Source organism: Bactrocera tryoni, chromosome 1 (assembly GCF_016617805.1).
Source record: "Bactrocera tryoni isolate S06 chromosome 1, CSIRO_BtryS06_freeze2, whole genome shotgun sequence".
Taxonomy (NCBI): Eukaryota; Metazoa; Arthropoda; class Insecta; order Diptera; family Tephritidae; genus Bactrocera; species Bactrocera tryoni.
In genome coordinates, this window is record NC_052499.1 from 18,350,291 (window position 1) to 18,375,824 (window position 25,534).

The 25,534-nt window shown below is 39.1% G+C and overlaps 1 protein-coding gene across 1 annotated transcript; it reads right to left on the reverse strand.

Annotated features, from left to right (window-relative positions):
- Window positions 1-361: 361 nt before the first annotated feature.
- Window positions 362-17,644, reverse strand: LOC120782539 (laccase-2-like). Its single transcript, XM_040114869.1, is given in 9 exon segments — window positions 362-543; window positions 6,622-6,852; window positions 9,216-9,440; window positions 9,499-9,685; window positions 11,819-12,109; window positions 12,266-12,606; window positions 13,428-13,762; window positions 16,922-17,577; window positions 17,579-17,644. Coding segments are annotated over 9 exon segments (2,514 nt in total).
- Between the last annotated feature and the right edge of the window lie 7,890 nt (window positions 17,645-25,534).

Consider the following 25,534-nt stretch of genomic DNA (forward strand, 5'->3'; position numbering starts at 1 on the left):
AATTTGATTCGCCAAATTTTACTCATCGCCGGATTCACTTTATGCACTTCAGAAAGACAAGACATTTGGCACTGATGTCACTGACAGCCATAACAATATAGAAAACAAATATTTCAACGAATGGAATTTGGTGCGAAATTGAAATTAAAAAGTCTTACTATTTATTGCCTACAGCATACACTCTGCAACGCTGATATTTTCCAAATTTATTTTTTTTGCCAAACAAAACTGTTATTATCTAATATAGGTTAGAGTGCAAATAAAATTACCAACCATAGTATGAAAATAGTATTTGCTTTTAATATTTTGAATAACATGTCTAAACTTTACATATGTATAATAATAAGTCATTTTACATATTTTACATGAAATATAGTTTTTTAGCGCGAAATGCTTGCAACTCATTCAGTTCGGGTAGGTAATTACCACAGCTGGGGAATGCTTTTGGTGTTGGCACCATTTCGCTGGTGTTGCCCACTTGCAGAATTAAGCCCATGCCGATGGACAAATGCCATTCATAGTGGCAGTGCATTAGCCAGAATCCTGTGGAAAAATACCAAATGTTAGTCATTGAGGGAGAGATAGAGTGAGGGGGAGTGAAACAAACGTAATGTTAAACATAACTGTTTTAATTAGTGGCTCATACGTGAATATTAAAATGAGTTCACCAAATATTGAGTAGAATGTAATTAGCTCGAATGCTAAACTAATACATTTTGCATTTTCAATTTAAATACGAATTTTACATGGAGGCATATCAACTGAGTTACGAATTTGTATTATGAATATTTTCTATTTATAAAATTTTATTAAAATGAACAATACATAATAATTAGGCTTTATGATATGAGTATATTTTAACATTAGGGTGTAACACTTCAATCAAAAATTTTTTTTTCTCCTCTTCTCCTTAAAGCAAGCATGCCTATTCGACAATGCCCAGTAGAAATAAGAGTTCATTGTGGCAAGATGAACCTTGCTAAGGACAAGTACTTCGGATGATCTTCTGCATTCTACTCTAGGCCAAAAGGTATTGCAGTCGCACAGGAGTCATTAGTCCCTCTCCTCAAACGTGAGATAAATGATCATCTTTCTGAAAGAGGATGCACGGCGTAGTAGTACGTCTATCGCAACCTTCTGCCTGAAAAACACTGCAGTGATTTAGTAGCCTGAAGCTAAGATTGACTGTGAGCTCTTTACAGAAAACTCCCCCTACAACCTATTGTTCCAACTTCGACCCGTTCGTGAAAAATCTCATTGCGCCTCTTCCCCACGACTTCTCGCCATGCATATACCGCTCGTCGATATGTGAGCAGAAAAAAAGCAACCACGAGTGTCCTCTGCGACGCAATGTCGAAGGCTTCTCGATGTCCAAAAATGTGCATACAGCAAATTCATTGTGGGGTTCGCTCCAGCCATGGCACAACATCGTGCAAAGCAATGTCGACCGAGTATAATGGAGCTCGGTATTTGTGTCGTCTATAGTATATGTCGGGGTGAAATATATAATTTGTAATACTATACGAGTTTAACCAGCATCCGACTAAACTATGGGTGCCCCACCATATTGAATATTTTTTTTCAAGTGTTCAATAATTAAACAAAAAGTGCATATGCTATTAGTACATACTGCAAGTTAGCAAAGAATAACGGTATGATACTTACCGTTAGCTTTTGTTTCGTTTGCAGCATAAAGACTTTTTGATAATCACTCGAGCTTTGCACAAAAGTACCTATTTATTGCGAGGCAATATATGTTGCTAGTGTTTCTGTGTGTAAAAACTTTTTATAAATATCTGTAAATAAACTTGAGAAAGGTACAGTTTCTTCATTTTAATCTCAGTAAGGTATTTTACTCAATACTTATACGATTTTATTAGTGAAATGCGAAAATCTTATTAATTATTTAAATGGACTGAGGTGCGGTAAAATCGCAAAAAATAATGCAGGAGCAAGGCCACAATCTAAAATTTGATGAACAAATTATTAGAAAATTGGTGGACAAGAGCATGTGCCAAAATTAGGCCGTCCAAATGTAATCACTGCTCGCGAAGACACTAAAATAATCAGAGAATATAAGAAAGACGCGATTGTTTCAGTCCGATTTATTTAGCAGAGCCTTCAAATTAATGTTTTTGAGCGAATAGTTAAGCGGAAAATCGGAGAATATGCTTATTCCAACCATCACAAAATCGAAAGCCTTTCATCAGCAAAAAGAATTTGAAGGCGTAACTAGAATTCGCTCAAGATTTGTTACAAAAGCGAAAATCATTATAGGTAGTATATGGGGATTGGGTTAGTATTAACCCGATTTTATCTAAGAACTATTACACCACATACTAAAAAAATATTCACTAGGTTTCATTAAGGTACCTCACATGCAATCACCAATCATATGGAGCAAAGTTGGCCGGATATTTCTGATAAATCCTGATATTAGTTATTTATTGGGGCTAGGCCAAGTTTTCACCCAGTTTTGATACAAAGTTATGAATATAATACGCTCTTTCAATTTCATTGAGACAATTCGCATATTGGCTGATATAAGTGGTATAAAGTCGGTCGAAGCTTTGAAATTCTTAATATTAGGTATATGGAGCCTGAGGGATGAACAGGCCCGATTAAACTCATTTTTGATACACAGAGATACTATTAAAAGGAAAGGAACATCTCTGTATTTAAATTGTATATCCCACACATGATAATTTCGGTCAAAAGTCGACTTAAGATAATGGGGTCCACATATTCGGTACCTTGAAGCTTGAAAAATTTTGGTTGGATTTGGCGTCATAAGGTGGCATACTTTAAAGGAGTTATTAGTGGAAAGTTGTATCTCGTTCTGTTAATTGCTTCTTAATTTGTGTGCTGAACATTGAACGTTTCAAGTGGAATTTAAAATTTTGCTATTTGGGAAGTGGAATTGGTTATAGTTCGATTTCGTCCATTTTCGCCCTGAGACTTAGGAATGTGACAATACTATCAGGTACTAAATTTAGTCGAAATCGGTCGGTGGTCCCGAGATATGTGATTCCATCTAAAAGTGGGCGGTGCTACGGCATCGTTGAATTTTTACAGCGGCTCGTATTAAGCTCTCTCATGCCATTTTGGACATATTTAGTTATTGACTTATCGTCCTTTTTAATCTGTTTTGAGTTTTTAGTAGTTTAAATTCCATATGGTTTACTTAATTTCACTCCGTTTATTTCTTCCTCCCACCGTCCATCGAATTGTTTTCCCACTGCATTTGTTTTCTTTTACACATGCGGTCACTTGTATAGTCATGCCTTCGCTGGTAAAATTATTGTCGCTGTGAACTGCTATGTCTGTGCATCTGTGTATAATACATATTTGTAAGAAATATTGTCAATAAAGCTTTTCGTAAAAAAATGCTTTCTTTTTTATTCAACGATTGTGGCAGGATTATGTTGTATGCCGCAAGTGTTTTACGATTATTATCGTTGTGAGTTAATGGCATGGAAAATTGGTTTCAATTGAAATTATATTAAGCACGTCCAACAAACTACTCTGACTCCACTTCAATCTAAGGAGCCTACGGACGTTGGCTGATTTTCATTGTGCTTCACATACATACATATATATACACACACATATACCCAATAGTGCAATATATGTATGTAGCACAAGGTGGACTAAAATGTTGTATATGTATGTGTGTGCTTGGGTACAAAAACAATACATATACATATGTACACACAGAAGCGTATGCATATCGAAATCAAATTGTTTGGGCAATTAAAATGAAATGCACTTTCCCGAGACTAATAAAATACTAATGGATACAGGTCCATTATTTCCACGCTACGAAAGTGGCGCAATTGATGAGTCCATTTGTGTTGGTATTTATATGCTAAATAAACATTAATAACAGACAGTAACAGTAATAAAATACTCTAGAGTTCCAGCTAAGTAATTTAATTCATTTTACTAAATTAGCAGGAAATTACCCCAAGCCAATTAGACAGAGGTACAGTGCTGACTTAAAGTACCCGCAGTGTGGAAGCTCAAAGGCGAGCCGAGCGCATTTTGAAATGATCTACAAACTTTATGCCGACTAGGGTAATGGATTGTGCTGCGAAATCTTGTGGCTCAGCGGAGTTCATGGCATGTCTCGAAAACATTTCAGCCGAATATAAGGAGGTAGGTTCAGGTTAGAAAGCCTCTTGCCCAGTTCATCTCCTCACCTACAAACAACCGATTAATGGAGAGTAAGTGGCGTAAGTTCTATAATTATCTGCCGAGGAAGACGCACTGCCCTATTAGAAAGAACTTTTTAATGTCGGTTGGAATACAACCTCGAACCTAAACCCTTGAGCCTTACTTACACGGCGAAGATCAAAGTTGATTCAGACATATACGATTTTTGCTTCACTTTCACACATAGCCGTATTTACGCGAATATTTCAGGTAACTGTAGAAATTCTGACACAGGAATTATTTCGTTCTGTATAAATACTGTCGATAGGATTAGAAGGCAAGGCATAGAGATCCGTCAATTAAAACTGGACTCCAGATCAAAATAGGAAGCTACTAGTAACGGAATAATGTCTGTGCTTTCTAATGATGTGGACTGCAAGTGAACTGGAACTTATACTAAGTAGCATTCTCCGTCCAGATAAACTCGCGAAGAGAATGCTTGTAAAGGATGAGTCCATCCATTGGAGCTATGCCCATCTATTTTATGGAAGATTTTGCAGAAATATGTTGGTTTGCGGAATTACAAAACCCAACTCGTGCAAGAATTGAAATCGAACGACCATCAAACGGTTCGCGCGTTTGATAAAGGGACCCAAAACGAAAGATCTTAGATCCAGATTTTCACAAGAAAATTTTGCAGTCGTATTTGGAATGCTGATAAGGCACAAGACATTATTGAGAGGCCGTTACATTATTGAAAACTTCCTTCTTGGTGAGCTCTACGGAAAGGGGAAATCATTGGTCCATATTTTTAAAATATGAGACGGATATAATTTTACAGTTAATGGACTATATAGAACAATAATTCATGATGTTGCTGTCGACGATCTTTGATTCCAACAAAACGACGCTAAATTCTATACAACCAACGAAACAAGAAATTATTTGAAGATAACTTTTGGTGAGCGATTATCTCATATAGTAGACCAGATGGTCCATCCGTTGAGTCCAATTTTGGATGACTCATTCGAACATTTTGACTGGTAACTGGCGAATAACACCCGTAATATTTTGTTCCAAAGGCATTAATCGAAGACTTTACATATCCCCCCAGAAAAAAGTCTTCAGTTGTTGCGCAAGCTGTATTTTGTACGCTTACAATTTAAGATGTCGACGTACAAGTAAAATGCACCATCCATACGTCAGTCCGAGTTTCTGCGAACGGTGCCGTATCGACTTTAAACAGTCTTCTAGAGGGATTCTGTAACCAGTCCCTAGTCTCTATTTGAGACATTTTTGGGTAAAATCTCAATTTGTGACTAGTTAGTATTCACTAAATAGTCTCTAGTGTTAGTCTCAAATATTGACTCAAACTTGAGACTTGGTAATTAGCAGGTCACAAAACCAAAAAGAACTCTTGTCTGCCATTTTGAATATACTGAACAGAGATCATGACAGATATTAATCGATTGTTGTTATTTTCTATTTTGTAAGCAACTCGAACGCGAAAAGGTTAAAAATAAATCAATTTTACATAAATTTCGTAAGTATTATGAAACAAAGTCAACATATATTTTTACTTTCATTGATAGTTATGTTTTTTGACTATGTTATAGAAAAATTAATATTTGTTATCGACATATTTATTTTCATTCAAGTTTAAAAACATCTCTGAATAATGAAATGTAATAGATTTTGTGACTGTCACTTACAGAATAGCAAAATCGTCTCAAGTCTCAAAAATTTTCTCTAACTCAAAATCACAAAGTTAGAGACTTGAGACAGTATCACAGTACAGAATCGAACGGTTCGTGTATATTTTCTTCACAACGTGTTGGACGTGGTCTACTCAGCCGAATATTATCCAATAATGAATACTAGGTCTCAAGATCGGTGATGGTGTTGCGAATAGTACGCTCAGTAGGCCATTTATATTGACTGAAAGTTGAGAGAAGCGCGCGTAACACATTCTTTACAGAACGCGAATTTTCGTAATAAAGTTGAGCGATTTGTAAATGTTGTTCAGATGTAAGTTTTTCCACGACGAAATGAGAAACAACACTGAACAAACATAACATGACAGCTGGACACAACTTGCGTATAAGCTGTCGGAAAAAGGCTATTGAAAAGGTACCTCTTCTTGGATCACCCGTTAGTACATACTACTTTTCACCCCGCTCAAAGAACATCTCGGCGCAACGCATAGACAATGTGTAACTCTTAAATAGCTCTTCGTTTATAGAAGACGATATCATAGATCAATCATAATATATTCCTAAATATTATATAAGACTCTTTAAAATACATACATATATGGATGCTTCCGGTACTGTCATGATCCACATATATGTATATGAAACAACTATTTACACTTCTCACTCTCTCTCTCCGATATGAAGTTATTTCTCGATTTAAAGTCAAACAAACATAACAAACAAGCTTATGTACAGTTATATTGAAGCTCACCTGGATTTTCAGCTCGAAAGCGTACGACTGCATATCCGCGACTCGGTATCGATACGGTATCCTTAAATGGTGGCCTTGTGTTGTTGCTGTTGTGTGCCAACAAATTGTTGTTGACTTTCAATCGTTTGGCAGTTGAAACAGACATTGGCATTCCAGTAGAATCACGTCCCAAGGCAGTAACGATAAAACGATGGCCGTGCAAATGAAATGGATGATGCAAGCGACCGACCACTACAAAACAGTTGAGCAACGGTAACGGTGTTAGTTTATTAAAGGTGGTCCATATTGTGGTTTGTCTGTTATTTTTATGTTTTTGTATGAAAATTGCGCTTCTCCAAAGGAAACAGCGACAAATATTATAAGCGGAATGCAAGTGACTGAGTTGCAGAGCAACATTACGAAATGATGGACAAATAATTATTGTCAAATAATTGATTGATTGAGAGAAATGGCAGGTGGGCAGGGCTGACTCTTTCTCAGGAGGGCCGACTCATGAAATGCTTTCTGACTTCTCACCTCCTTTTTCCATGAAAAATTTAGGAAGATCACGGAGTACCCAGAAAAAATCGGGAAAAGCACTCATTATTGGGGCAGAGGCTAATTCTCATCGTACAGTCTAGAGTAGATCGAACAGTAATACTAAAGGCATGGCTCTGTTCGCGAAATCCAAAAACCTACTCACTATATATGGTTAACGCCACTTAGCACGTAAGGCTGAATGAAATGATTCCACTCTTTATCTACTGCTTTGGGAAACCACAATTATGTGGTACACCGACGGCTCGAAAACGTCAGAGGGAATCGGAGCTGAAGTAGCAGGACCACGCACCAACGTTTCTATATATATATGGAATATTTTTCAAGTATGTTTCAAGCAGAGATCTTTGCTTGTTGGTGCGTAGAGGTAAACTTCCAACGTAACTTACACAAAGAACGTATAACTATACTTAGCGATAGTCAAGTGTCACTTAAGCAATCTCAGTCTACGAGATCAAAGCGCTACTGGTGCATGAATGTAGAGAATGGCTCAATAGTCTACCGGAACGTAATCAAGTCCACCTTATTTGGGTGTCCGGTCTCAAAGGTATCGCAGGGAATGAACTGGTTGATGATGAATCCTTCATGGTATGGGCAAAAACTTCAAAGAATGCGCCATCACAAGATGCTGATGTGTGGTTACAACTGCAGCAAGTTTAAATATGTTAACAACCTCCCCAGGGAAAAACTCAGGCAAATTGTCGCATTCTACACCGGCCTCTGTAAGCTCAAGAAGCATTTACATAATATGGGCTTATATTCTTGTGAAAATTGTAGGTTCTGCGACAAGGAGCCTGAAACTCCAGAATAACTGCCAACTGACTATCTGTATATTGGAATTTATCAATATTCTGGGGCACCAAAGACCTTAGGTCACGGTGCAATCCTTATCTACTTATCTTAACTTATCTAAAATTCCTCCGTTTATTAATAATATAATAGTAGAAGGAAAGTCTTTGAAATAATCATATGCAAAAGAAGTGCGGAAGGCCTAGTATCGGATTGGCAGGTCTCTTTAGAGCACTCCTTCGCCGACCACAGGCACATCGACTTCAAAGTTAATATTTGGGATCTAGAGTTACCGATAAATGAGAATAGTTCCGAAACAGACTGGAAAAAAAATGTGAACCAACTGGGCCGCTTCAGAGATACACTCTCAGTGTCCGAATCGATAAGTACAGTTTCAGATAGAGACTCAGAACGTACTCAGCTTTTGAAGCAGCATACCCCCGCCGAAGGCCGAGTTCCAGCACAGGCAAACCATGGACTAAAGGAGAACCAAAAATCTCCTATACAGTCTCACCGATTGATGGTTTTGAATGGTCCGTTGCAGTGTCACTTCTCACTTTGGAACAAAAAGAAGCTTTTCTAACGAGTATCTTCCTCATAATGATAGAAATATTACAAGGAATGGGGAAATCTGAATATTTATAATATTTCTTAACACTTTGGCAGATGTTAAAATTATAGAGCTGTGATTAACAACGTTTTGTGCTCGGAATGAAAAGTGGTGGTATTAGAACTTAAAACGAGATTTTAACACTATGTTCGGTAATCGCGTTATCTTGGTGATATCAGTCAGTTACATTAAAGCTCTTATTTGATGTGGTTAATCCTTTCTTGGAGTACTAGTGAGAGATACAAAAATATTGGGACTTATATCTACAAAAATTTCGAAACTTGGACTGAGGGCATAGAATACTTCAATGAGAACCATATCCTACACGAAGTCGATGAGGTATCAAAAGATTTCAATTAAAAAAAAATGTGTTCCACCATATGAACCACCCTTTCTATGTAATAAAAAAAAATATATATATATAAAATAATATAGTGCAAAAACAAAAATACAGAAATTAGGAACATATTTGGAAAGTAAATGGTTAATGTAACACAACAACTACAACAGCACATACAAATGTATGTACTATCATCCTACCCTTTTGCATTTTGAGCTTTAGTGGGCAATTAAAAGTGAAAATTAAATACGTTGACCTTATTTTGCAGTTATAACTACATGTAAGTACATATGAAGGTATTGGTCCCCAGTTACTTACATTCCGTTTCATCGACTAATATCAGTTCGACCACACTACCGTGCCGGACGAGTAGCCGATGCACACACGGACACAGGCGATTACCACGACAATGAGCCGGACGTTCAAGTTCAGTGCAAAATTGTGTATCGTTCATAGCCTCGGGTTGCGTTAGCGGTGGATAACTTGGAAAGACGAAACTTAAATTGTTGATAGCGCCCACAATAGTTAGATTGTTCTGCAGATCTGAAAAAAGTTGATTAGAATTAACGATATGAAATGGGAGATTGGGGCAAGGACATACTCGCGAAATGATAGTAGTTGCCATTTTTGAAGATTTCACTATTTGGCACTGGAAAATTGTGAAATGCAAGGAAAAGTTGGTGATCCGGTGTGGCAGTGCGCAGTATTTCGTCCTGTTCTAGTGACTCCAATTCGCTAATGCAGTGATTGTCACTGGCGCCACAGCTGCCATTGGGGTGATTGAGGAACTGGTGAGCAGCAGATAAGTACAAGGGGAGTGAAACACAAAGATTAGGTAAGATTTTTAACTTTATAAGCTACTTTGTTGATAGCAGATATCATGATCATGAGTTTCATTGGGTTTAATTCAGTATTTTTGGGAATGTATCGATTATAAATCAAACTTGTAAATCTTCAAGCGGTCGCGTGACTTCGGTTCGATCACATTCAATATACAAGTAATTTCGCTGATAATAATAAGAATACTCATCGCATGCATATCATATTCTAAGTATCTTGTCCTCGTTTCATAATCTTTCCCTTACTCCTGGAGAAGAAGTTCGGGAGCGCAAGATTTTAGTCATTATTTCGCTGAACCTCTGAGAACCTTTAATATATTGCGTTATATAATATCCAATTAGTTGAAATTGAAGTGGAGCACGGTGTCATGTGTGGAAGTTCACGCAAATAAGGAAAATGCTCTGAGCGCCATCCATTTGGTAGTGCCCAGAAACGGTTCTTTTACATCTGGCTCAAGAAGCTCACGACTTCTGGTCTTAGACTACGTACAAAGAACATCCGCTTTAAGGCGAGCTAAAGTGACAAGGCGAACCATCCCTTGCTATGTGATTCGAGAGAGTCTCCGTCGCCATGTACTGACATTCACACCGGTGGATGTACGTCTAGCCACATTCCCCATCACCAAAGATGTTTTCTATGAGCGCTTGGAGCGCACCAATGAGAGGTGCTCCCGCTTTGATGCCAAAATCGTGCTTGGCGACTTTAACGTACGAAGGGCAAAGAACATTTTTGGCACAACAGTCGGTAAATTCAGCCTTCATGGTATAAATACCCAAATGGGTTGAGACTTATCAATTTCTTCGGGGCCCAAAATATGGTTATCTGTAGTACTAGATTACAGCATAGAAAAATTCATTAAGTTACCTCGCTGTCTCCTCCAACCATATCGATCATGTTGTGATATCCGGAAGACACGTCTCCAGTGTTTTAGACGAGCGTACGCTCCGAGGTTCTAACATTGTCTCGGACTACTATTTTGTTGGAGCCAAGATACGCACCCGCCTCTGTGCAGCAAAAAACTCACGTCAACAAACACAAGGAAGGTTCGACGTCGGAAAGCTGCAATCACAACAAACAACTGAACGATTTTCTACTCGGCTTGCACTCCTGCTCTATGAGAGGACTCGTTAACAAAGGGAAGGGAACTGTGGGACGGTGTTTCAATATGTACAGCTGCAACCGAAATCATTGGAATTCGGAAAATGCAAAAGAACAGCTGGTACGACGAGGAGTGCAGTGTCGCAGTGGAGAAAAAATAGACAGCATATCTCGCGACGTTGCAATTGACCACTACTCGTGCGAGATGGGATGGGTACCGAGAGTTGGAGAGGGAAGCGAGAGGCATTTGTAGACAAAAAAGAGAGAGACCGAAATGCGTGAGTACGAAGAGCTTGAACAGCTGGCCGACAGGGCCTCGAAAATTCTATTAAAAGATGCTGCGACTAATAGAAGGTTTCAAGACCGGAGCATACTCTTGTAGAGGTGATCTCTTGACTGATGCTCAGACTATACTAAAATAATGGAGATAACACTTCTCCAGCCTGCTCAATTTCAGTGAAAGTATAACGCCAGGGGAAGGTGAATCCGATTCCCCAATCGATGACAATGGAGCAGACGTTTCCTTGCTCGACCACGAAGAAGTTCGAATAGCAATTACCTGCCTAAAGACAACAAGGTGGTGGAGGCCGCTTTGCCGGCCGAGCTAATCAAATACGGCGGCGAAGAACTGATAAGGAGCATGCATCAGTTTCTTTGCAGAGTATGGTCGGACGAAAGCATATCCAACGATTGGAATTTATGTGTGCTCTGCCCAATCCACAAACAGGGAGAGCACACAATCAACGCCAACTACTGTGGGATAAGCCTCGTCAACATCGCATATAAGATTCTATTGAGCGTATTTTATGAAAGAATAAATCCCATCGTCAACAAAATGATTGGACCTTAACGGTGTGGCCTTAAGCCTGGAAAATCCACAATTGACCAGATATTCACCATGCGCCAAGTCTTGGAAAAGACCCGTGAAAAGACTATCTTTCAAAATTCTACTTATATATGACTATATAAAAAAGTCTACTCACCACCCCCGATACGTAGGTTTCATTATATAGCGGCATCGGTGGTAATGGGCGTTCCTCAACAGAGTCTACAATAACTTCATTACTCACATAGCGTAGCAGAGCAAAGGACTCGGTTGGCAAAATGGCACAAACACCCATACCACGTACACGAATCCAGTAATCACCCTCAGTATTATTAGTGAATACAACGAAATCGTAACGCTCACCGGCATTTGAGATGATTGTATCGAATGGGTACGGCTTCAAATCGTAAGAATCGGAAGCAATGATGCTCATGTTGTGACGTTCGATCTGGAAATGTAATGGAATGCAATTAAATATTATAAAGCACTGTATTAAAGAGATTATTTTTAAGGGCTTCAGGCAGCCCAGCGTCTTCTGTAAAATCCGCAGAAAAGAAATTTCCTCTAAACAAGTGCCTCAAAACCGACAGTAGTTATTAAATACCTGCAATTGAAACGGACACGAGTGACTAATCGAATTTATAAGTCTGAAACGATAGCGTTTTCCCGGTAAAACATAATAAATCATTGGTGGCACCACAGTTGGCACACGTACACCCTCTTTGGTATAATATATACCACGACCATTGATCAGCACAGAATCGGGAAATATGCCAGCTGAAGAAGGCTCTCCTGGAAAATATTGTTCGCCATATGTATGCATCCAGTCGGCTATGAGTATATAGTGCTCAGGTAAATCGAAGTCATAGGTGTCTTTGCTGAGCATAGCAGCGGGCTCATCGCGCACAATTAGGGCGCCATACTGACCATTGACCTTGTGGTGACCTGAAAAAGGAGAAAGAGTAAAACATTAAGTAATTGATGTGGAATTGAGGAGTATATTTTGAGTAGTTTGAATATATTTTTTTAATTCGAAAATAAGCTCTTCGAGATATGGAACAACTGCACATACTTCTTAATAACTGAGAGAATCCAAGTTTTTGTTCGAGTAAAGAAATATATTGACCGGGTCTTCGCAAGCGTAAAACGGACAGAAATGTTATTCGTGATCTTTCATCTTCTTAACATACAATTTTTTTCTTCACATGTAAGAAAGCCTAAGTTTTAAGTCATATGAAGAAACCGACTTTCTGGGGATTTCGTGTAAGACAAAAGTCAACAGTTAAAGGTACAATAAAAGTTTTCAGAAATTTTGTTGATTTTATAGTCGATCCGACGTTCTTTTGACAATGGTTTTAGTGTTTACCATCACATTATTCTGAGGCTTCAGTATCAAAGGTCTAAACGGCTGCACTTTTTACTCTTCTTCATATAAGAATTTAAAGTATAGAGACTTACTTTAAGATCGCCATCAAAAATCTCCATTGACTCTTTAAACCTCTCATACCTTCTACAAATAATAACAGGTTGATGGAAAAAACAAATATTTGCCAGTATTTTTCCGCCCTTGCGAAATGTCAAAATGTGCCTGACATATTCACCTTTTGTATTACCGTTTGTAAGCATCAAAATTGCAAAATGAAAACCGGACGTAATGGTGTAAAATTGCCGCGTTGATGCAAGATAAAACTGCAGCGTTGGCTTCTGCACAGTAAACTTTACATTCAAGCAGAAAAAAAATGGGAAAACAAGAAATAAAAACTCACCTGAGTGCGAGTGGTAGAAATGCGTACCCGCTTCGGTGGCCCAAAAATGGTAACGGAACGAGTTGGCAAAGTGTATGGGGCATTGTGTGACAAAGGGTACACCATCCGACCAGGGGGTCGCAACCATATGCTGACCATGCCAGTGTATAGCAGCTGCGGTACCAAGGGCTTGGTTAGCCACATCCACTATAATCAAATCGCCGCGACACACCTGAATGGCTGGACCGGGTAGTTGCCGGTTAATGCTCATTACACCCTTCTCATAACCATCGGCCAAGATGCATTGTGGTGTATAGCAATCGGCGATGATGCCGAGCGCGCAACGGCCACAAGCGCTGTGTGTGCGAGAGAAGATGCGGAGTAGTGTGGGAGGGAGCAAGTGAGTGTATGCAAAAAAATTATTATGTCATGAAAGTGTAAAGTAGGGTGTACTGTTGGACTGAGAATAGAGGTGACAGTTGGTGCAGTAAAAGCGATTGAAATGGAAAATGTTAAATGTAGGACAGTCCAATGTTGAATGTTTAGGGTGTAAAACAAGTGCTGGGGAGCGGACTTAAATAGAATGTCGGTATGTCGTCAGTTGAATTGCATGTTATGAGGTGCAATGGTGAAATGAAAGCTGTTGATGAGTGGAACGAAAATGCGTTTATGATCAGCAGGGCAGAAGGCATGCAGGCACGGTTGATAAGCCAGTGAACTGAATATAATATTGTTCCCCCTAAAATGTTATTTATCAGGAGTCTCTTTCGAAGTATGAAGTCCCTCAAAGCTATGGTAATTAAACAAGTCAGTAAAGAGATTCAAACTTAACGATGCAACCTCTTCGTAAATATCTTGCTATATAAATTACCGTTTAAGGTTTCTTTAGCAAGCAATGTCAATTACTTTTTCAGTTTCTAAATAGTAAACAACAACACAAAAAATCATCGATTCTTCTACATAAATGAAGAAGAAGTGCAGACGGAATACAAAGAGCTTATTAATAGTAAAAATACCAACAACATCAATTCTACATAAAAGAAGATAAAGCGTTCCTTTACACCGAAGGTGAGCTTACTGAGCATAATAAACTTCTCTCCGAGCATTTTCTGCTGGAGTGCTTTCGTAGATATCATCCCTGCATTCACCTGCTTGTAGTCGAACCGCCTCCCTGTAACATCAAGTGGTCCTTCCTCAACCACTTCGAGGACATTAAACAATAAGCCGACCAGACTTTGGACGCAACAAACTTCAGACATTCACTGAACACCATTTATAGTGCTGCCATAAACACCTTCACAGACTTCCGTCTCAGTGAATGGCGTATTTGGAGTCAAACCACCACCCACTGCAGACGAAGAGCTCGAGTTGTCGCGAGAAACGAGAGTAACCCTTGCGCAACTTCGTTCTGGATACCGTAGCAGGTTAAGCTCCTACTTATCCAGAATCAACTCTGACTTATCAAATATATGTCGAGCGTGCAATGAGTCCTCGCATGACACTAGCAACCTCTTTGTATGTCCTGCTAACCCTACACACCTGACTCCTTTCGCCTTATGGTCCAAATCCGTCGAAGCAGACCCTTTCTTAGGCCTACCATTGGATTACCTTAATTACAACTTATCTGAACCTTACAATCCTAACCGGGACAAGATAACTGTTACATCAGGAACTACCCTACACATCTGGCATCCTTCACCCTGTGGTCGGACCCCATTGAAATAGCAAGTTTTCTGGGCCTACCGTTGGATGACCTCGAAAAACAAAAAACAACCGAAGGTGACCTCTAGAAGTACCTTCTAACGCCTAAAGTAGGTACATATGTAATTGGCTTAGAAAAAAGGTAGATCGAACTCACACCAGGCGGAAATCTATGTACTTTTCCTTGGACGAACATTCAGACATCATTCTTAGCACGAAATCTGTGTTCCATTCAAAGCCCGAATATGAAGTTGACCATCTAAATTCATTACGTATTGACACTGGATAAGGTGGTTTTATGCTTTTGTTAGAAAAAAAGAAGATAGTATGTAGATAGAAAGAGGAACGTCTGTTTCGAAGGTGAAAATTTAGTTACTTTATGCTTGGCATATCCCTCTCGAGAAAAAAGGCTAGGCAATGATTTAAGGTTCTCCAATATAACGAATAAGTATTGGATCTTGAAACATGCCTTCAAAAATGTATTAATATACTCGTGACTTATAAATAGCTGATATCTGGACCTCTTTGTTTCATCAGATGACTGACGTAGCAGTCTCATTTATATTGTACAGGCTTATTTCGATACGCAAAGCGAAAGAAAAATATTTGTAGAAAAATAAAGACAAGATGGGGTCATCTTGTCACTTTCTCCTCTATTACCCGGTTTTTGCCACACTGAGATGGAAATATGTTGGTAGACACACCTTGAGCAAACTTGCGAAGTAGCTGGGATTGATATCACTAGATCCTCATAAAGCAGTTAATAAATTTGTGATATACCCAAAACACTTCGCCAATCTATCAGGATTTGGTGGTCCCTTTTGAATAGTTTATGAGTCACGTAAAGGACGAACATCTGCCAGATGGAGATATGTCATTTAGGTTCAATCCAACGACTTCACCTACCCTAATCTAAACTAATCAAGAGGGATGAAATATTGTTTCTTAACACGAGATCTCAAACCCGAGTGTGTGGTAAAAAGTGAACGGCGTTTTAAGGACGCCTGAGCAACCTAAGCACAAGAAAACTAGTGAAATGGTCAATTTACCAAGTTACGAAGACACTAATTGCCTCCAGGGAATCACTGACGTATCAAACTGTTCTCGTTTGTAACTTCCTCAGTTCTGTAATTTGTTGTACAACATTGCGGAAAGCAGTGCGACGACGATTGAACGAAACCGCTACATTCCACTACGGGCGCTACGAAAGACCTCGCCACCATGCGGACAGTTGTGATGAAGTTGTCGGAGTCTAAGTCAGCGTGCTAGCATTGGAGCAGTAGTAGTTAGCGCCTAACGTCAACCGTAAGTGCTAAGGCGACAGAGACGCAACGAAATATGCAAGCGGAAACGCAATAAAATAGCAAAACAAGAAAAAATTGCGAATTAAGAAAAAGTGGAAAACACGAGGTGAAAAAAAAACGAATCGTTAATATGCTTATGCCAGCATGCCAAAGCGCTTTGACGGCTGATGGTCGCACAGAGCACAGGATACAGGACTCAGGAAGTTGTTGGTTGCAAGTTGCAGGCTGCCGGAAACCAGCAGTCGGTCTGCTCTACGCGAGAATATTTTTGTGACAATCAATATTTTATTGTGCGCTCGCCGCTTCGCTGAGTGTTGGCCGAATGTATGCGCTAAAAACTGGGGTTACAACGGGTCCACGTACCATATTTATAAATACGAGCGCACAGAAGAATATACAAGTATTCAAGTATGAATATGAACACACAAACATTGTGGTTATTTTTATGACATTTATGTTTGTATGTATGTGTGAGTGTATGAGTTTGTGAAAGAGTTTTGGCTTACGTACACCCCCATGACCTGGTAATGTTCTAGCGTAAATTTGAAATAGCAAATGCGACTGTCGCCCGCGATGCAACGACGATTGCACAGCTCGCCAGGATGTTGGCTAACATTTAACGGTGTGGTGAAAGTAGTGTTATTTTTGTTATTTCCACTGTTGGTATTAGGATTACTGTCAAACGTTGTGGCAGCAACAGCTGCATTTACAGCTGCTGCCTCGGCTGCCCGCGACCATGCCGCTTCACCGACCGGATTAAATTTGCCGACTAAAGTGAAGTAATTTGCAGCATTGCTTTGACTCAATGGCGGCAGCGTGGATATTAGCGCTGAAGCTGAGGCTAGAGCCAATGCTGTTGTGCGCGGTAAGCCAGCAGCTGGTTCGGACGCGGGCGCGTATGGCGACGCGGACGCTGCAACTGTTGCCATTCTTAGCCATTGTGGGGTATTTGGAATTATTTTCCGATTTGCTGTATATGGGATTTGCGGATTTGAGGCAGTTATTGTTGTTGTTGTGACAGCAATTGTTGTTGTTGCACTGGTTATTGCCGCGCTGGCATTTGTCGTTATTGCCACTGCTGCTGCTGGTGTGGCTGCAACGTTGAGTGCAGCGAGCCAAAGCAAAGTCATGGCAACGCTGTTGCCGCTTCGCGTTCGATACATTGTTTTGGGGCCAACGGCAGCGATTTATTTCTCTAAACGAACGAATCGTTAAATCCGCGCACTTACTCATTCACTTTGCACCGCTCACAGTGCAGAAAGAACACTAAAAGCTGTTGGGCGGTAAGCAGCGCCCTTTTAGCTGCGGATTTGCTTGTGGCATGCCTTAGCTAATGTGCTTTCGCATACAACGGTACATGCGCTGGGCAATAAAATAGTATCGTATGCAATCCGTTTGTTTGCGATCTCTTGTAATAAAAATAACTTTACGACTTTGCGGAACTTCGTGTTATAAGTTACATAGCGTAAAGTGAGGTTAAATTTGATCGGAAATTGAAAGGAAGGTGTCAAATATTGATTCAGAGTTTGAAAAGGGTTTCATTTCTACTGTTAAGTAAACTTTCGCATATTGCAAGTGAAGGTTGAAGTATCCAAAAAAGCCGTCACATGTCGGTTTGTTGACTTAAATCGCGGATAATCAAATAAGGTTTGCCATTAAAGGTATTTTTGTAACTTGCAAAACTTAATGACAGGGAAATTCCTTCAGCTGCTGGCAAAACTTTATATTAAGTTATATAGATTTCATTGAGGTAAAATCCTAATATTAGTTGTATTAGGGCCCTGTCAAGTTTTCGTCCAACTTTATCCATTTTAGACAGACTTAGGATGAGAAACCTCTTTTGAACGCCGTAATATGTCGAAGAAAACCTTGCAATACGTCACTTAAAGCCATAGCCCCCGAGACCAATGAATTGATAGCTGCGGGAAGTGGAAGACATTTCGGTATCAATCGCCAGTGTTCAGTGGGCACACAAAAAGTAACTTTGTCGGGTTCCCGGTATATCTATAACAACAGATACACCTTGCATGTCCATTTGCAATGAACTACATATTAAATTGAGAAAATATCGTACCTGAGTTACAATCAGTAACCACATAAATGTCAAACGCATCCAACGAATGTTTTTCTTCACAGTTTCTTCGAGACATTGCTGTGACGACACTATGACGATGCGGTAAGAACTTTTCGTCTTCTCATCTGCAAAACAAAAAAAAAAAACATAGAAATAGAGCACTAAATTAATTTGTCAGAAAAAAATACATACATATGTTAAATTCTTCAAAATTTTACATCTTGTTTTGAATTTCATACATTAATATTTCTACATTTATTGTTACTTTTTCTCACTGTGTATGGTGTGTGACTTCGATAAATTGAGATCTTGAGCCCAATGGTAGGCAACGCTTTATCAAAGCTTCTGCTAAGTGTTTCATGCATAGTTAATAGGTCAATTGAAAAGTCCCGGCTGACCATAGTAAAATACGTTTTTCTACCATTTTTTTTTGTTTTTAACTGAGTTCCCTGCATGGGTGATTTTCCATAAAATTTTTGAAGTAAGATTTGTCCTTTGCTTCAAATAGGGCTTAGTTTCGGCGCTCACATCTTCATTCGTAGCAAATTTCGTCCCAGGGAGCATTTTTTTCAGATCTGAGAATATAAAATAGTCGCAGAGGACGAGATCTGCAGTATACGATGGATGTGAAAGCGAATCGAAGCCCAGGACATGGCGTTTTCCCATCGTTTTTACTAACTTGTGACACGGTACCCTGGCTTGGCCAAACAGCATCTTAATTTTTCTTCAAATGCGGTCATTTTAAGCTATTTCGCCCTTCAAACGGTTCACTAAAGCCATGTAACAGGCGGTCTTTATGGTCCTTACCTTTTTGAACGTAGACAATAAAAACCTTTCCATACGCATCTCAAAATATGAAGCAATTAACCTTGTCAGTCCTCTGTTATACAATATTTTTCCAAGCCCAAGATATTGAGCGAGTTCATTGTGTGTAGTCCAATCGGATGATTGTCGATTGGACCGTGGAGTGAAAAGATGGAGTATGATTCAGCCATTGTCGCATATCGACTCAAAAACTTGGATTCATTACGCTTGGATATCTCCAAACACTGCTTTGAATCTTCAGCTCGTCGTAGTTTTTGGTCAAAAGTGATCTCGAGCAGCACCCACTTTTCACAGAGCTCTCTTATACCCAAATGATCGTGAATAATATGATGTAGAAGTTTCAGTTGATATCTTTGAAGTGTCTGCCATCTGGAACAACTTAACTCAACTTATCCAAAATTAATTTGTGGATTTTTTTGATCATTCATCATCTTCGGCGCTCATTTCACTACGTCTAAATTTAGCATATCAATTCTTGAGGGTTGGTTTAGCTGAGGCAAGTGTAAAAATCGTGATGAAGCCGAGTTTTTGCTTCAACTGTTTTATTGTTTCTTCAAAAAGCAGTATTTTATCAACATGCGATAGTAAATTTTATGAATTTTTTCACTATAATAAATGTTACTGCATTCAAAATGGTATAATGCGTAAACTAATAATCCGACAATTGTATTAGATAGATTTAATACTAGTAGCGCCATGTATGTGTGAGGATGGAGGCTTTTGAAAAGACCTGTTTCTGTAATTCTCCTGAGAAGCGTACTTTTCGGAAAAGTTTCAATAATAAAATAATTAGTAGAGGCGGCTTTGTCCCTCAGTTTTTAAGACATCGATCTGAGTTTTGACCACGTTCTTTGCTCCTAACGAAGCTACGCTTCTGTCGGAACCACATATAGCTGTCATTCAAACGGATCGATCGAAATTAAGTTCTTGTAAGGAAAGTTTTTTATTTGACAAGATTTATTCATGAAGCTTGGCATTAACTATTGTCCAAGGCAATGGTGCAATGTGGAAGCAAACTATTCAGATTGCTGCCTTTGAAACTGACTTTTCAAAAAATTGTTTTTGTATCGGAACTTTTTTGTTTGACAAAGGTGTCTTCAAGAATTTTGGTATGGATTATTGCCAAAAGTAACGGTATCATCAAATTGTTCATATCGGATCACCATGACCTATACCTGCCATACAAGCTGTTCTGACCAAAATCTGGTTATAGATTATTTAATTTAAATCCTTGTCAAAACATTTTTTCTTTAATTTATAACTTCAAACTTAAACTACAAACAAAACGCCATAAGTGCTCTTATTTCAATGGCCAGCGCTTCCATATTTATGCTCCATATAGAATATTGTGCTGATCATTGTGCGCCGGTTTTAGTTTTGATAGCTTTGCAACATCGGCGGTTTGATAAGAAGATGCAAGCGTTGCATTCAAAGCATCAACATATACACACTTCAAAATGCATACATATGTACAAGTATCTACATAAACGCATATGAACATTGTATAGCGAATGGTATTCAAGTATGGGCACTGATTTGATGGCGCGGCTTATATGAAAATGAAAAATGTGGCAAATTGAAAAAAAGCGGTTTATAAACATTCACACACAAGTGGCTTAATAAATATGCAAGCAAACATATGCACATTTGACACATATAAATACATATATAATAATATGAAGTAAATATATAAAATTTTTAAACCTGTGTGTAGCAGTGGAGTTAGTATAAATTTCGGAGAATTTGTTCGGAAATGTGTGAATGGGTATGAAATAACGAGTTTTTGAGATTTGAAATCCATATATAATCTTAAAGACCCTAATATAAGACCATTTTTATGCTCTTCCTCTAGCATTTGTTACTTTTTATGCCAAGTGAGCATACCACATTTTTAAGGTATTGAGAGTTTTTATGGTAAGGCACAGTTGTCGTCGAATAGTCAAACCTTGGTAACTAGCGATTCGAAAAAGGTAACTGGTGTAAATCGCAAAGACGAGCATAATCTCCACTTAATTTAGACTAGCAAGCGATCATACAATTTTAAAGAGCTAACCACATACTTTCTTGTAATGAATTCAAGCTATCCAGATTGTTGCTTTCTATAATAGATTTTTTGGATAAGAGTGCAGAGTCAAAACTGAGCAGTGACGAACAACAAAGTGACATTCTGTAAAATAATGCTAAGGTGTTTGTGAAGGTTTTAACTCAGAATATCTCTTAATTATAGTATGGGCCTTCTTTATTTATTCAAAAAGTTTAAGAATGAGCTTTCTGAGGGCAAACGGAAATGTCTCTATATAATAAAGACGAGAGGACAAAGCCTTGCAAATATAACGAGTAAACAAATGCGGATTTTCGGGCTATTGAAGCAGCACCACTTCGACAAACCAAAATCATACGGTGAAACTGGGCTTGAGGCCGGAAATTTTTATTGATGTGATAGATATCCCAATGGTTTGGTTACGGCTGCTGTAGTTCTGGGCTTGAATGGGTGTTAGAAGAAGTCCTTAAAGTGAGAACTATTGTTGGAAGAGGACATTACTTTACTTGGCTAATTGGTGAGGTTATTTTGAGCACGGCTTGTATTTTGAAGGAGTTTCAGAAAATATATCTGGAAGTTTAATACAAAATTATGAGGCTGTATTGGTCATCCTCGATGGCCGGTCTATATATATTCGTTTCAATTATGAGGCAATGAGACAGGCTCGACGTCACTTCGGGTAAGATATTATATTTGGCCTTGTTAATGAACTTGGACTACACTGGCAATTCGAGCAAGAAAATTTGATCCATAAGAAGTTAAACACAATGTCTTCATTCTTTAGTAGAGAAGAATGGAACAATGGTTCTGTGGCCGACAGTTTCAATGGCAAAGTCTACATATTAACCGTCCGATCAAGGGTTGAAATAGGAGAATGAGCGCACTTCTTTTATAGTAATCCATATTATGAAGATAGCTTGAAACTGATTACAATTCCGTCTTCCGTCTCGCGCGAACTTCTACACATGACTCCATCCTCCATCAAAGCTCCGTCAGGATCGAGAAGGACCTCTACGAGCCGTTCGATACCAAACGACGTTTTAGACAAGACGACTCCATATCGTGCGACTTCTTCAATCTGTTGCTGGAGACAATAAATCGAGCTGCAGAGCTGAATAAAGCAGGTACTATCTTCTATAATCATTAGCCTCAATAACCGCGCCGTTAGTTCCACTTTTTGCTTAATGGAGAAAGAAGCGAAGCAAATGGGTCTGGTTGTGAACGAGGCCAAGTTCAGCAAATTAATAGACAGCGGCTGAGCTGGCTAAGTCATGTCGTCCGAATGGATGAAAACGTTCCAGCTCTGAAAGTATTCGACGCAGTACCCGTTGAGAAGCAGAGAAAGAGGAAGATCTCTACTCCGTTGGAAAGACCAGGTGGAGAAGAACCTGGCTTCACTTGGAATCTTAAAATGGCATCATATAGCGAAAAGGAAGAACGACTGGCGCGTTGTTGAAAACTGGGCTATAACCGCTTAAGCGATGCTTTGTCAGTAAAGAAGAAGAAGATATGTGAACATTCGCTTTGTTCGCCCGATTAGTTAAATGCGGTGCTTCTTAAAGCCAAAATATACTGAGAGGTTCCAGATAATCCTTAGTGCGGCAAACTCTATATGTGTAAGGTTTCAGTTTTTGCTTTAACTGAAACCTAAAGTCAAGTACATCAATTAGAAATCTGTTGGTTCAAACAATCATATAAACCCATCATTTTTTTTTGGCTACGGATATGAAGAGAATACTATACTATTCATATCTTTGGGATTATTAAAGTGCCACTTTAAAATCACTTTGTCTACTGAGAAAAGTCTTGGAGGATGAAAGCTGAACATGTGCCAAGATTTGGCCACCATAAAATACAAAAAATTATACCCGTCTAATTTTTGTCCTCAGAAAGCTTTATATTATATGTGAATATGATGCTTCTTTAAGGCGCAATATATTTGAAGCTTCCAGCTTGTCCTTAGAGAGGCAAACTCTGTGAATGAAAGGTTTCAGTTTTCAAGTCTAGTACTTCAGCTGGAAGTCTAACGCACCAGATTCTCTTATGATATATAAATATGAAGGGAAGAGTATATTGTCGATACTTTTGATCAACTAGCGATACATCGAAATCAGCTTGCTCAAGGAGAAGAGTCTGAGTAGATGTAAACTGAAGATACATACATCAATATCAAACCACCATCAACACACAAAATATTGTACTTGTCAATTTTGGGTCTTTAGAAAGCCGCATATTTCATAGTGCTTAGCATCTCAGTGGGTTCGCAAGCATATTTGTAAGTTCTATAACGTATCTTCTTTCAAAATATGCTTCTCACACTAAGCCTCGAACAAGCCTTGGAATTCCGCTCAGCAACGCATGCATATCAACGCAGAGGCATATACTTATGTAAGTATAAGAATCTATATTATAAAATATATTATATGTATATAAGTTTGTAACTATGTTTGTATGTATGTGTATAAGTACAACGGTTGCTTATTGAAAGCAAAAAGAATGGCAGCAGAAGAAGAATCATAAAGGCATCAACAGTTTATCTCGAAGCATGCAAAGTAAATGAGGTTGGCGGCGGGTTAAGCACGCGGCTGCATTCAAGCGAAAACTTCTGCGCACACATGCAAACTTAAACAAATACTACTACACACATGCATGACACTACCACTGTATGTATGCATATGTGTGTGTGTGTGTGTATGTATGTGTGTGCTGGCTTATAACATGAAAAGTGAAATTCATTATTAGAAAAGTTGCACATTTTTTTCGTTTAAGTTAAATAAATAAATTCTCACTTGTGGTTTCTTTTTAATTCTCCCGTTCGTTCGTTCGTTCTTTTTTCGTTCTTCCTTTATTCCGCTTTTGTTGTTTTTCTTTCGCTTTTGCACAAATGACCTACTTTCAATGCAGAAGCGGGACAAACACACCGACCACCATGCATCCACGCACACACACATATACGTACGGCTGATTCTCCGTTATAACTGCAACATTTGTTCGAATGATTCTGCGGCGCGCGGCCACTTGGCGTTCGGGGCGCGTCTCCCGTGCGCTTTTCGCTGGCGTACGCGTGCAGCTGGAAAATTTCTATTGTTGCTAAAGTGTGTGAATTTGCTGCTGGCTCTCTCGTTGTTCTTGTTGTATGTTGTTTTTAGTCTACAACAAAAACAAAACCGTCACGTTTGCAGAAAATTGCAATAAGCGAGTTCTTTTGTTATTTATAGCTGATTTTAATAAAACTGTTTGCCAGTTATTTATTGTATGTCTCCCCATGTGTGTGCGTGTATGTATGTGTGTTTATGTGTAATGCGCTGAGCGATTGCGTTAACCTAATTTCTAGCATCTTGCTCCTCCATTCAGGCTCTTTGATGCTGTTGGCGCGCAGGATTGGCAAGTGTCAAGGTGAGTTTAACGGCTCAGGTGTGTTTATGTGTTTGTTTGTATGCATATACATATCTACATATATTGAAATGGTGGTAGTCAATTGGCTTCTCACTAAGTTGAGGCGTTTGTGGTATTATTAAAATAAGCCGCTTTGGTGGTTGCGCCAATATAAACATTCAGAATGTTGGAAAAGGTTTTCGGTGATAATTTTTTGTCGCGAGCAAGGGTTTTTGATTGGTACAAATTACTCAAAGAGGGTCGAGAACGTGTTGAGGACGAACCATGTCCAGGACGGCCATCAATATCAACTGATGACCAGCACGTCAATAAAGTGGTGCTCGAGAATCGACGATTAACAGTCAGAGATCTTACTGCCAATGTTGGAATATCGGGAGGATCGGTGAAAACCATTTCGAAAGATTATTTGGGCCTAAGCAAAGTGAAGGCACGATTAGTTCCAAAATCACTTTTTTTTTTGAAAACTGCGTCTCGCTAACGTCAGCGAAACAATGCTTTCCGACTACCAGGATGTCATGAAACGTATTATTACTGGCTATGAGTCTTGGATCTATGCTTACGACCCGGAACAGGCGGGAATCAGCGGCGAACTCAGAGGGGGATATTCTTCTTCTTCTTAATTGGCGTAGACACCGCTTATGCGATTATAGCAGAGTTAACAACAGCGCGCCAGTCGTTTCTTCTTTTCGCTACGTGGCGCCAATTGGATATTCCAAGCGAAGCCAGGTCCTTCTCCACTTGGTCCTTCCAACGGAGTGGAGGTCTTCCTCTTCCTCTGCTTCCCCCG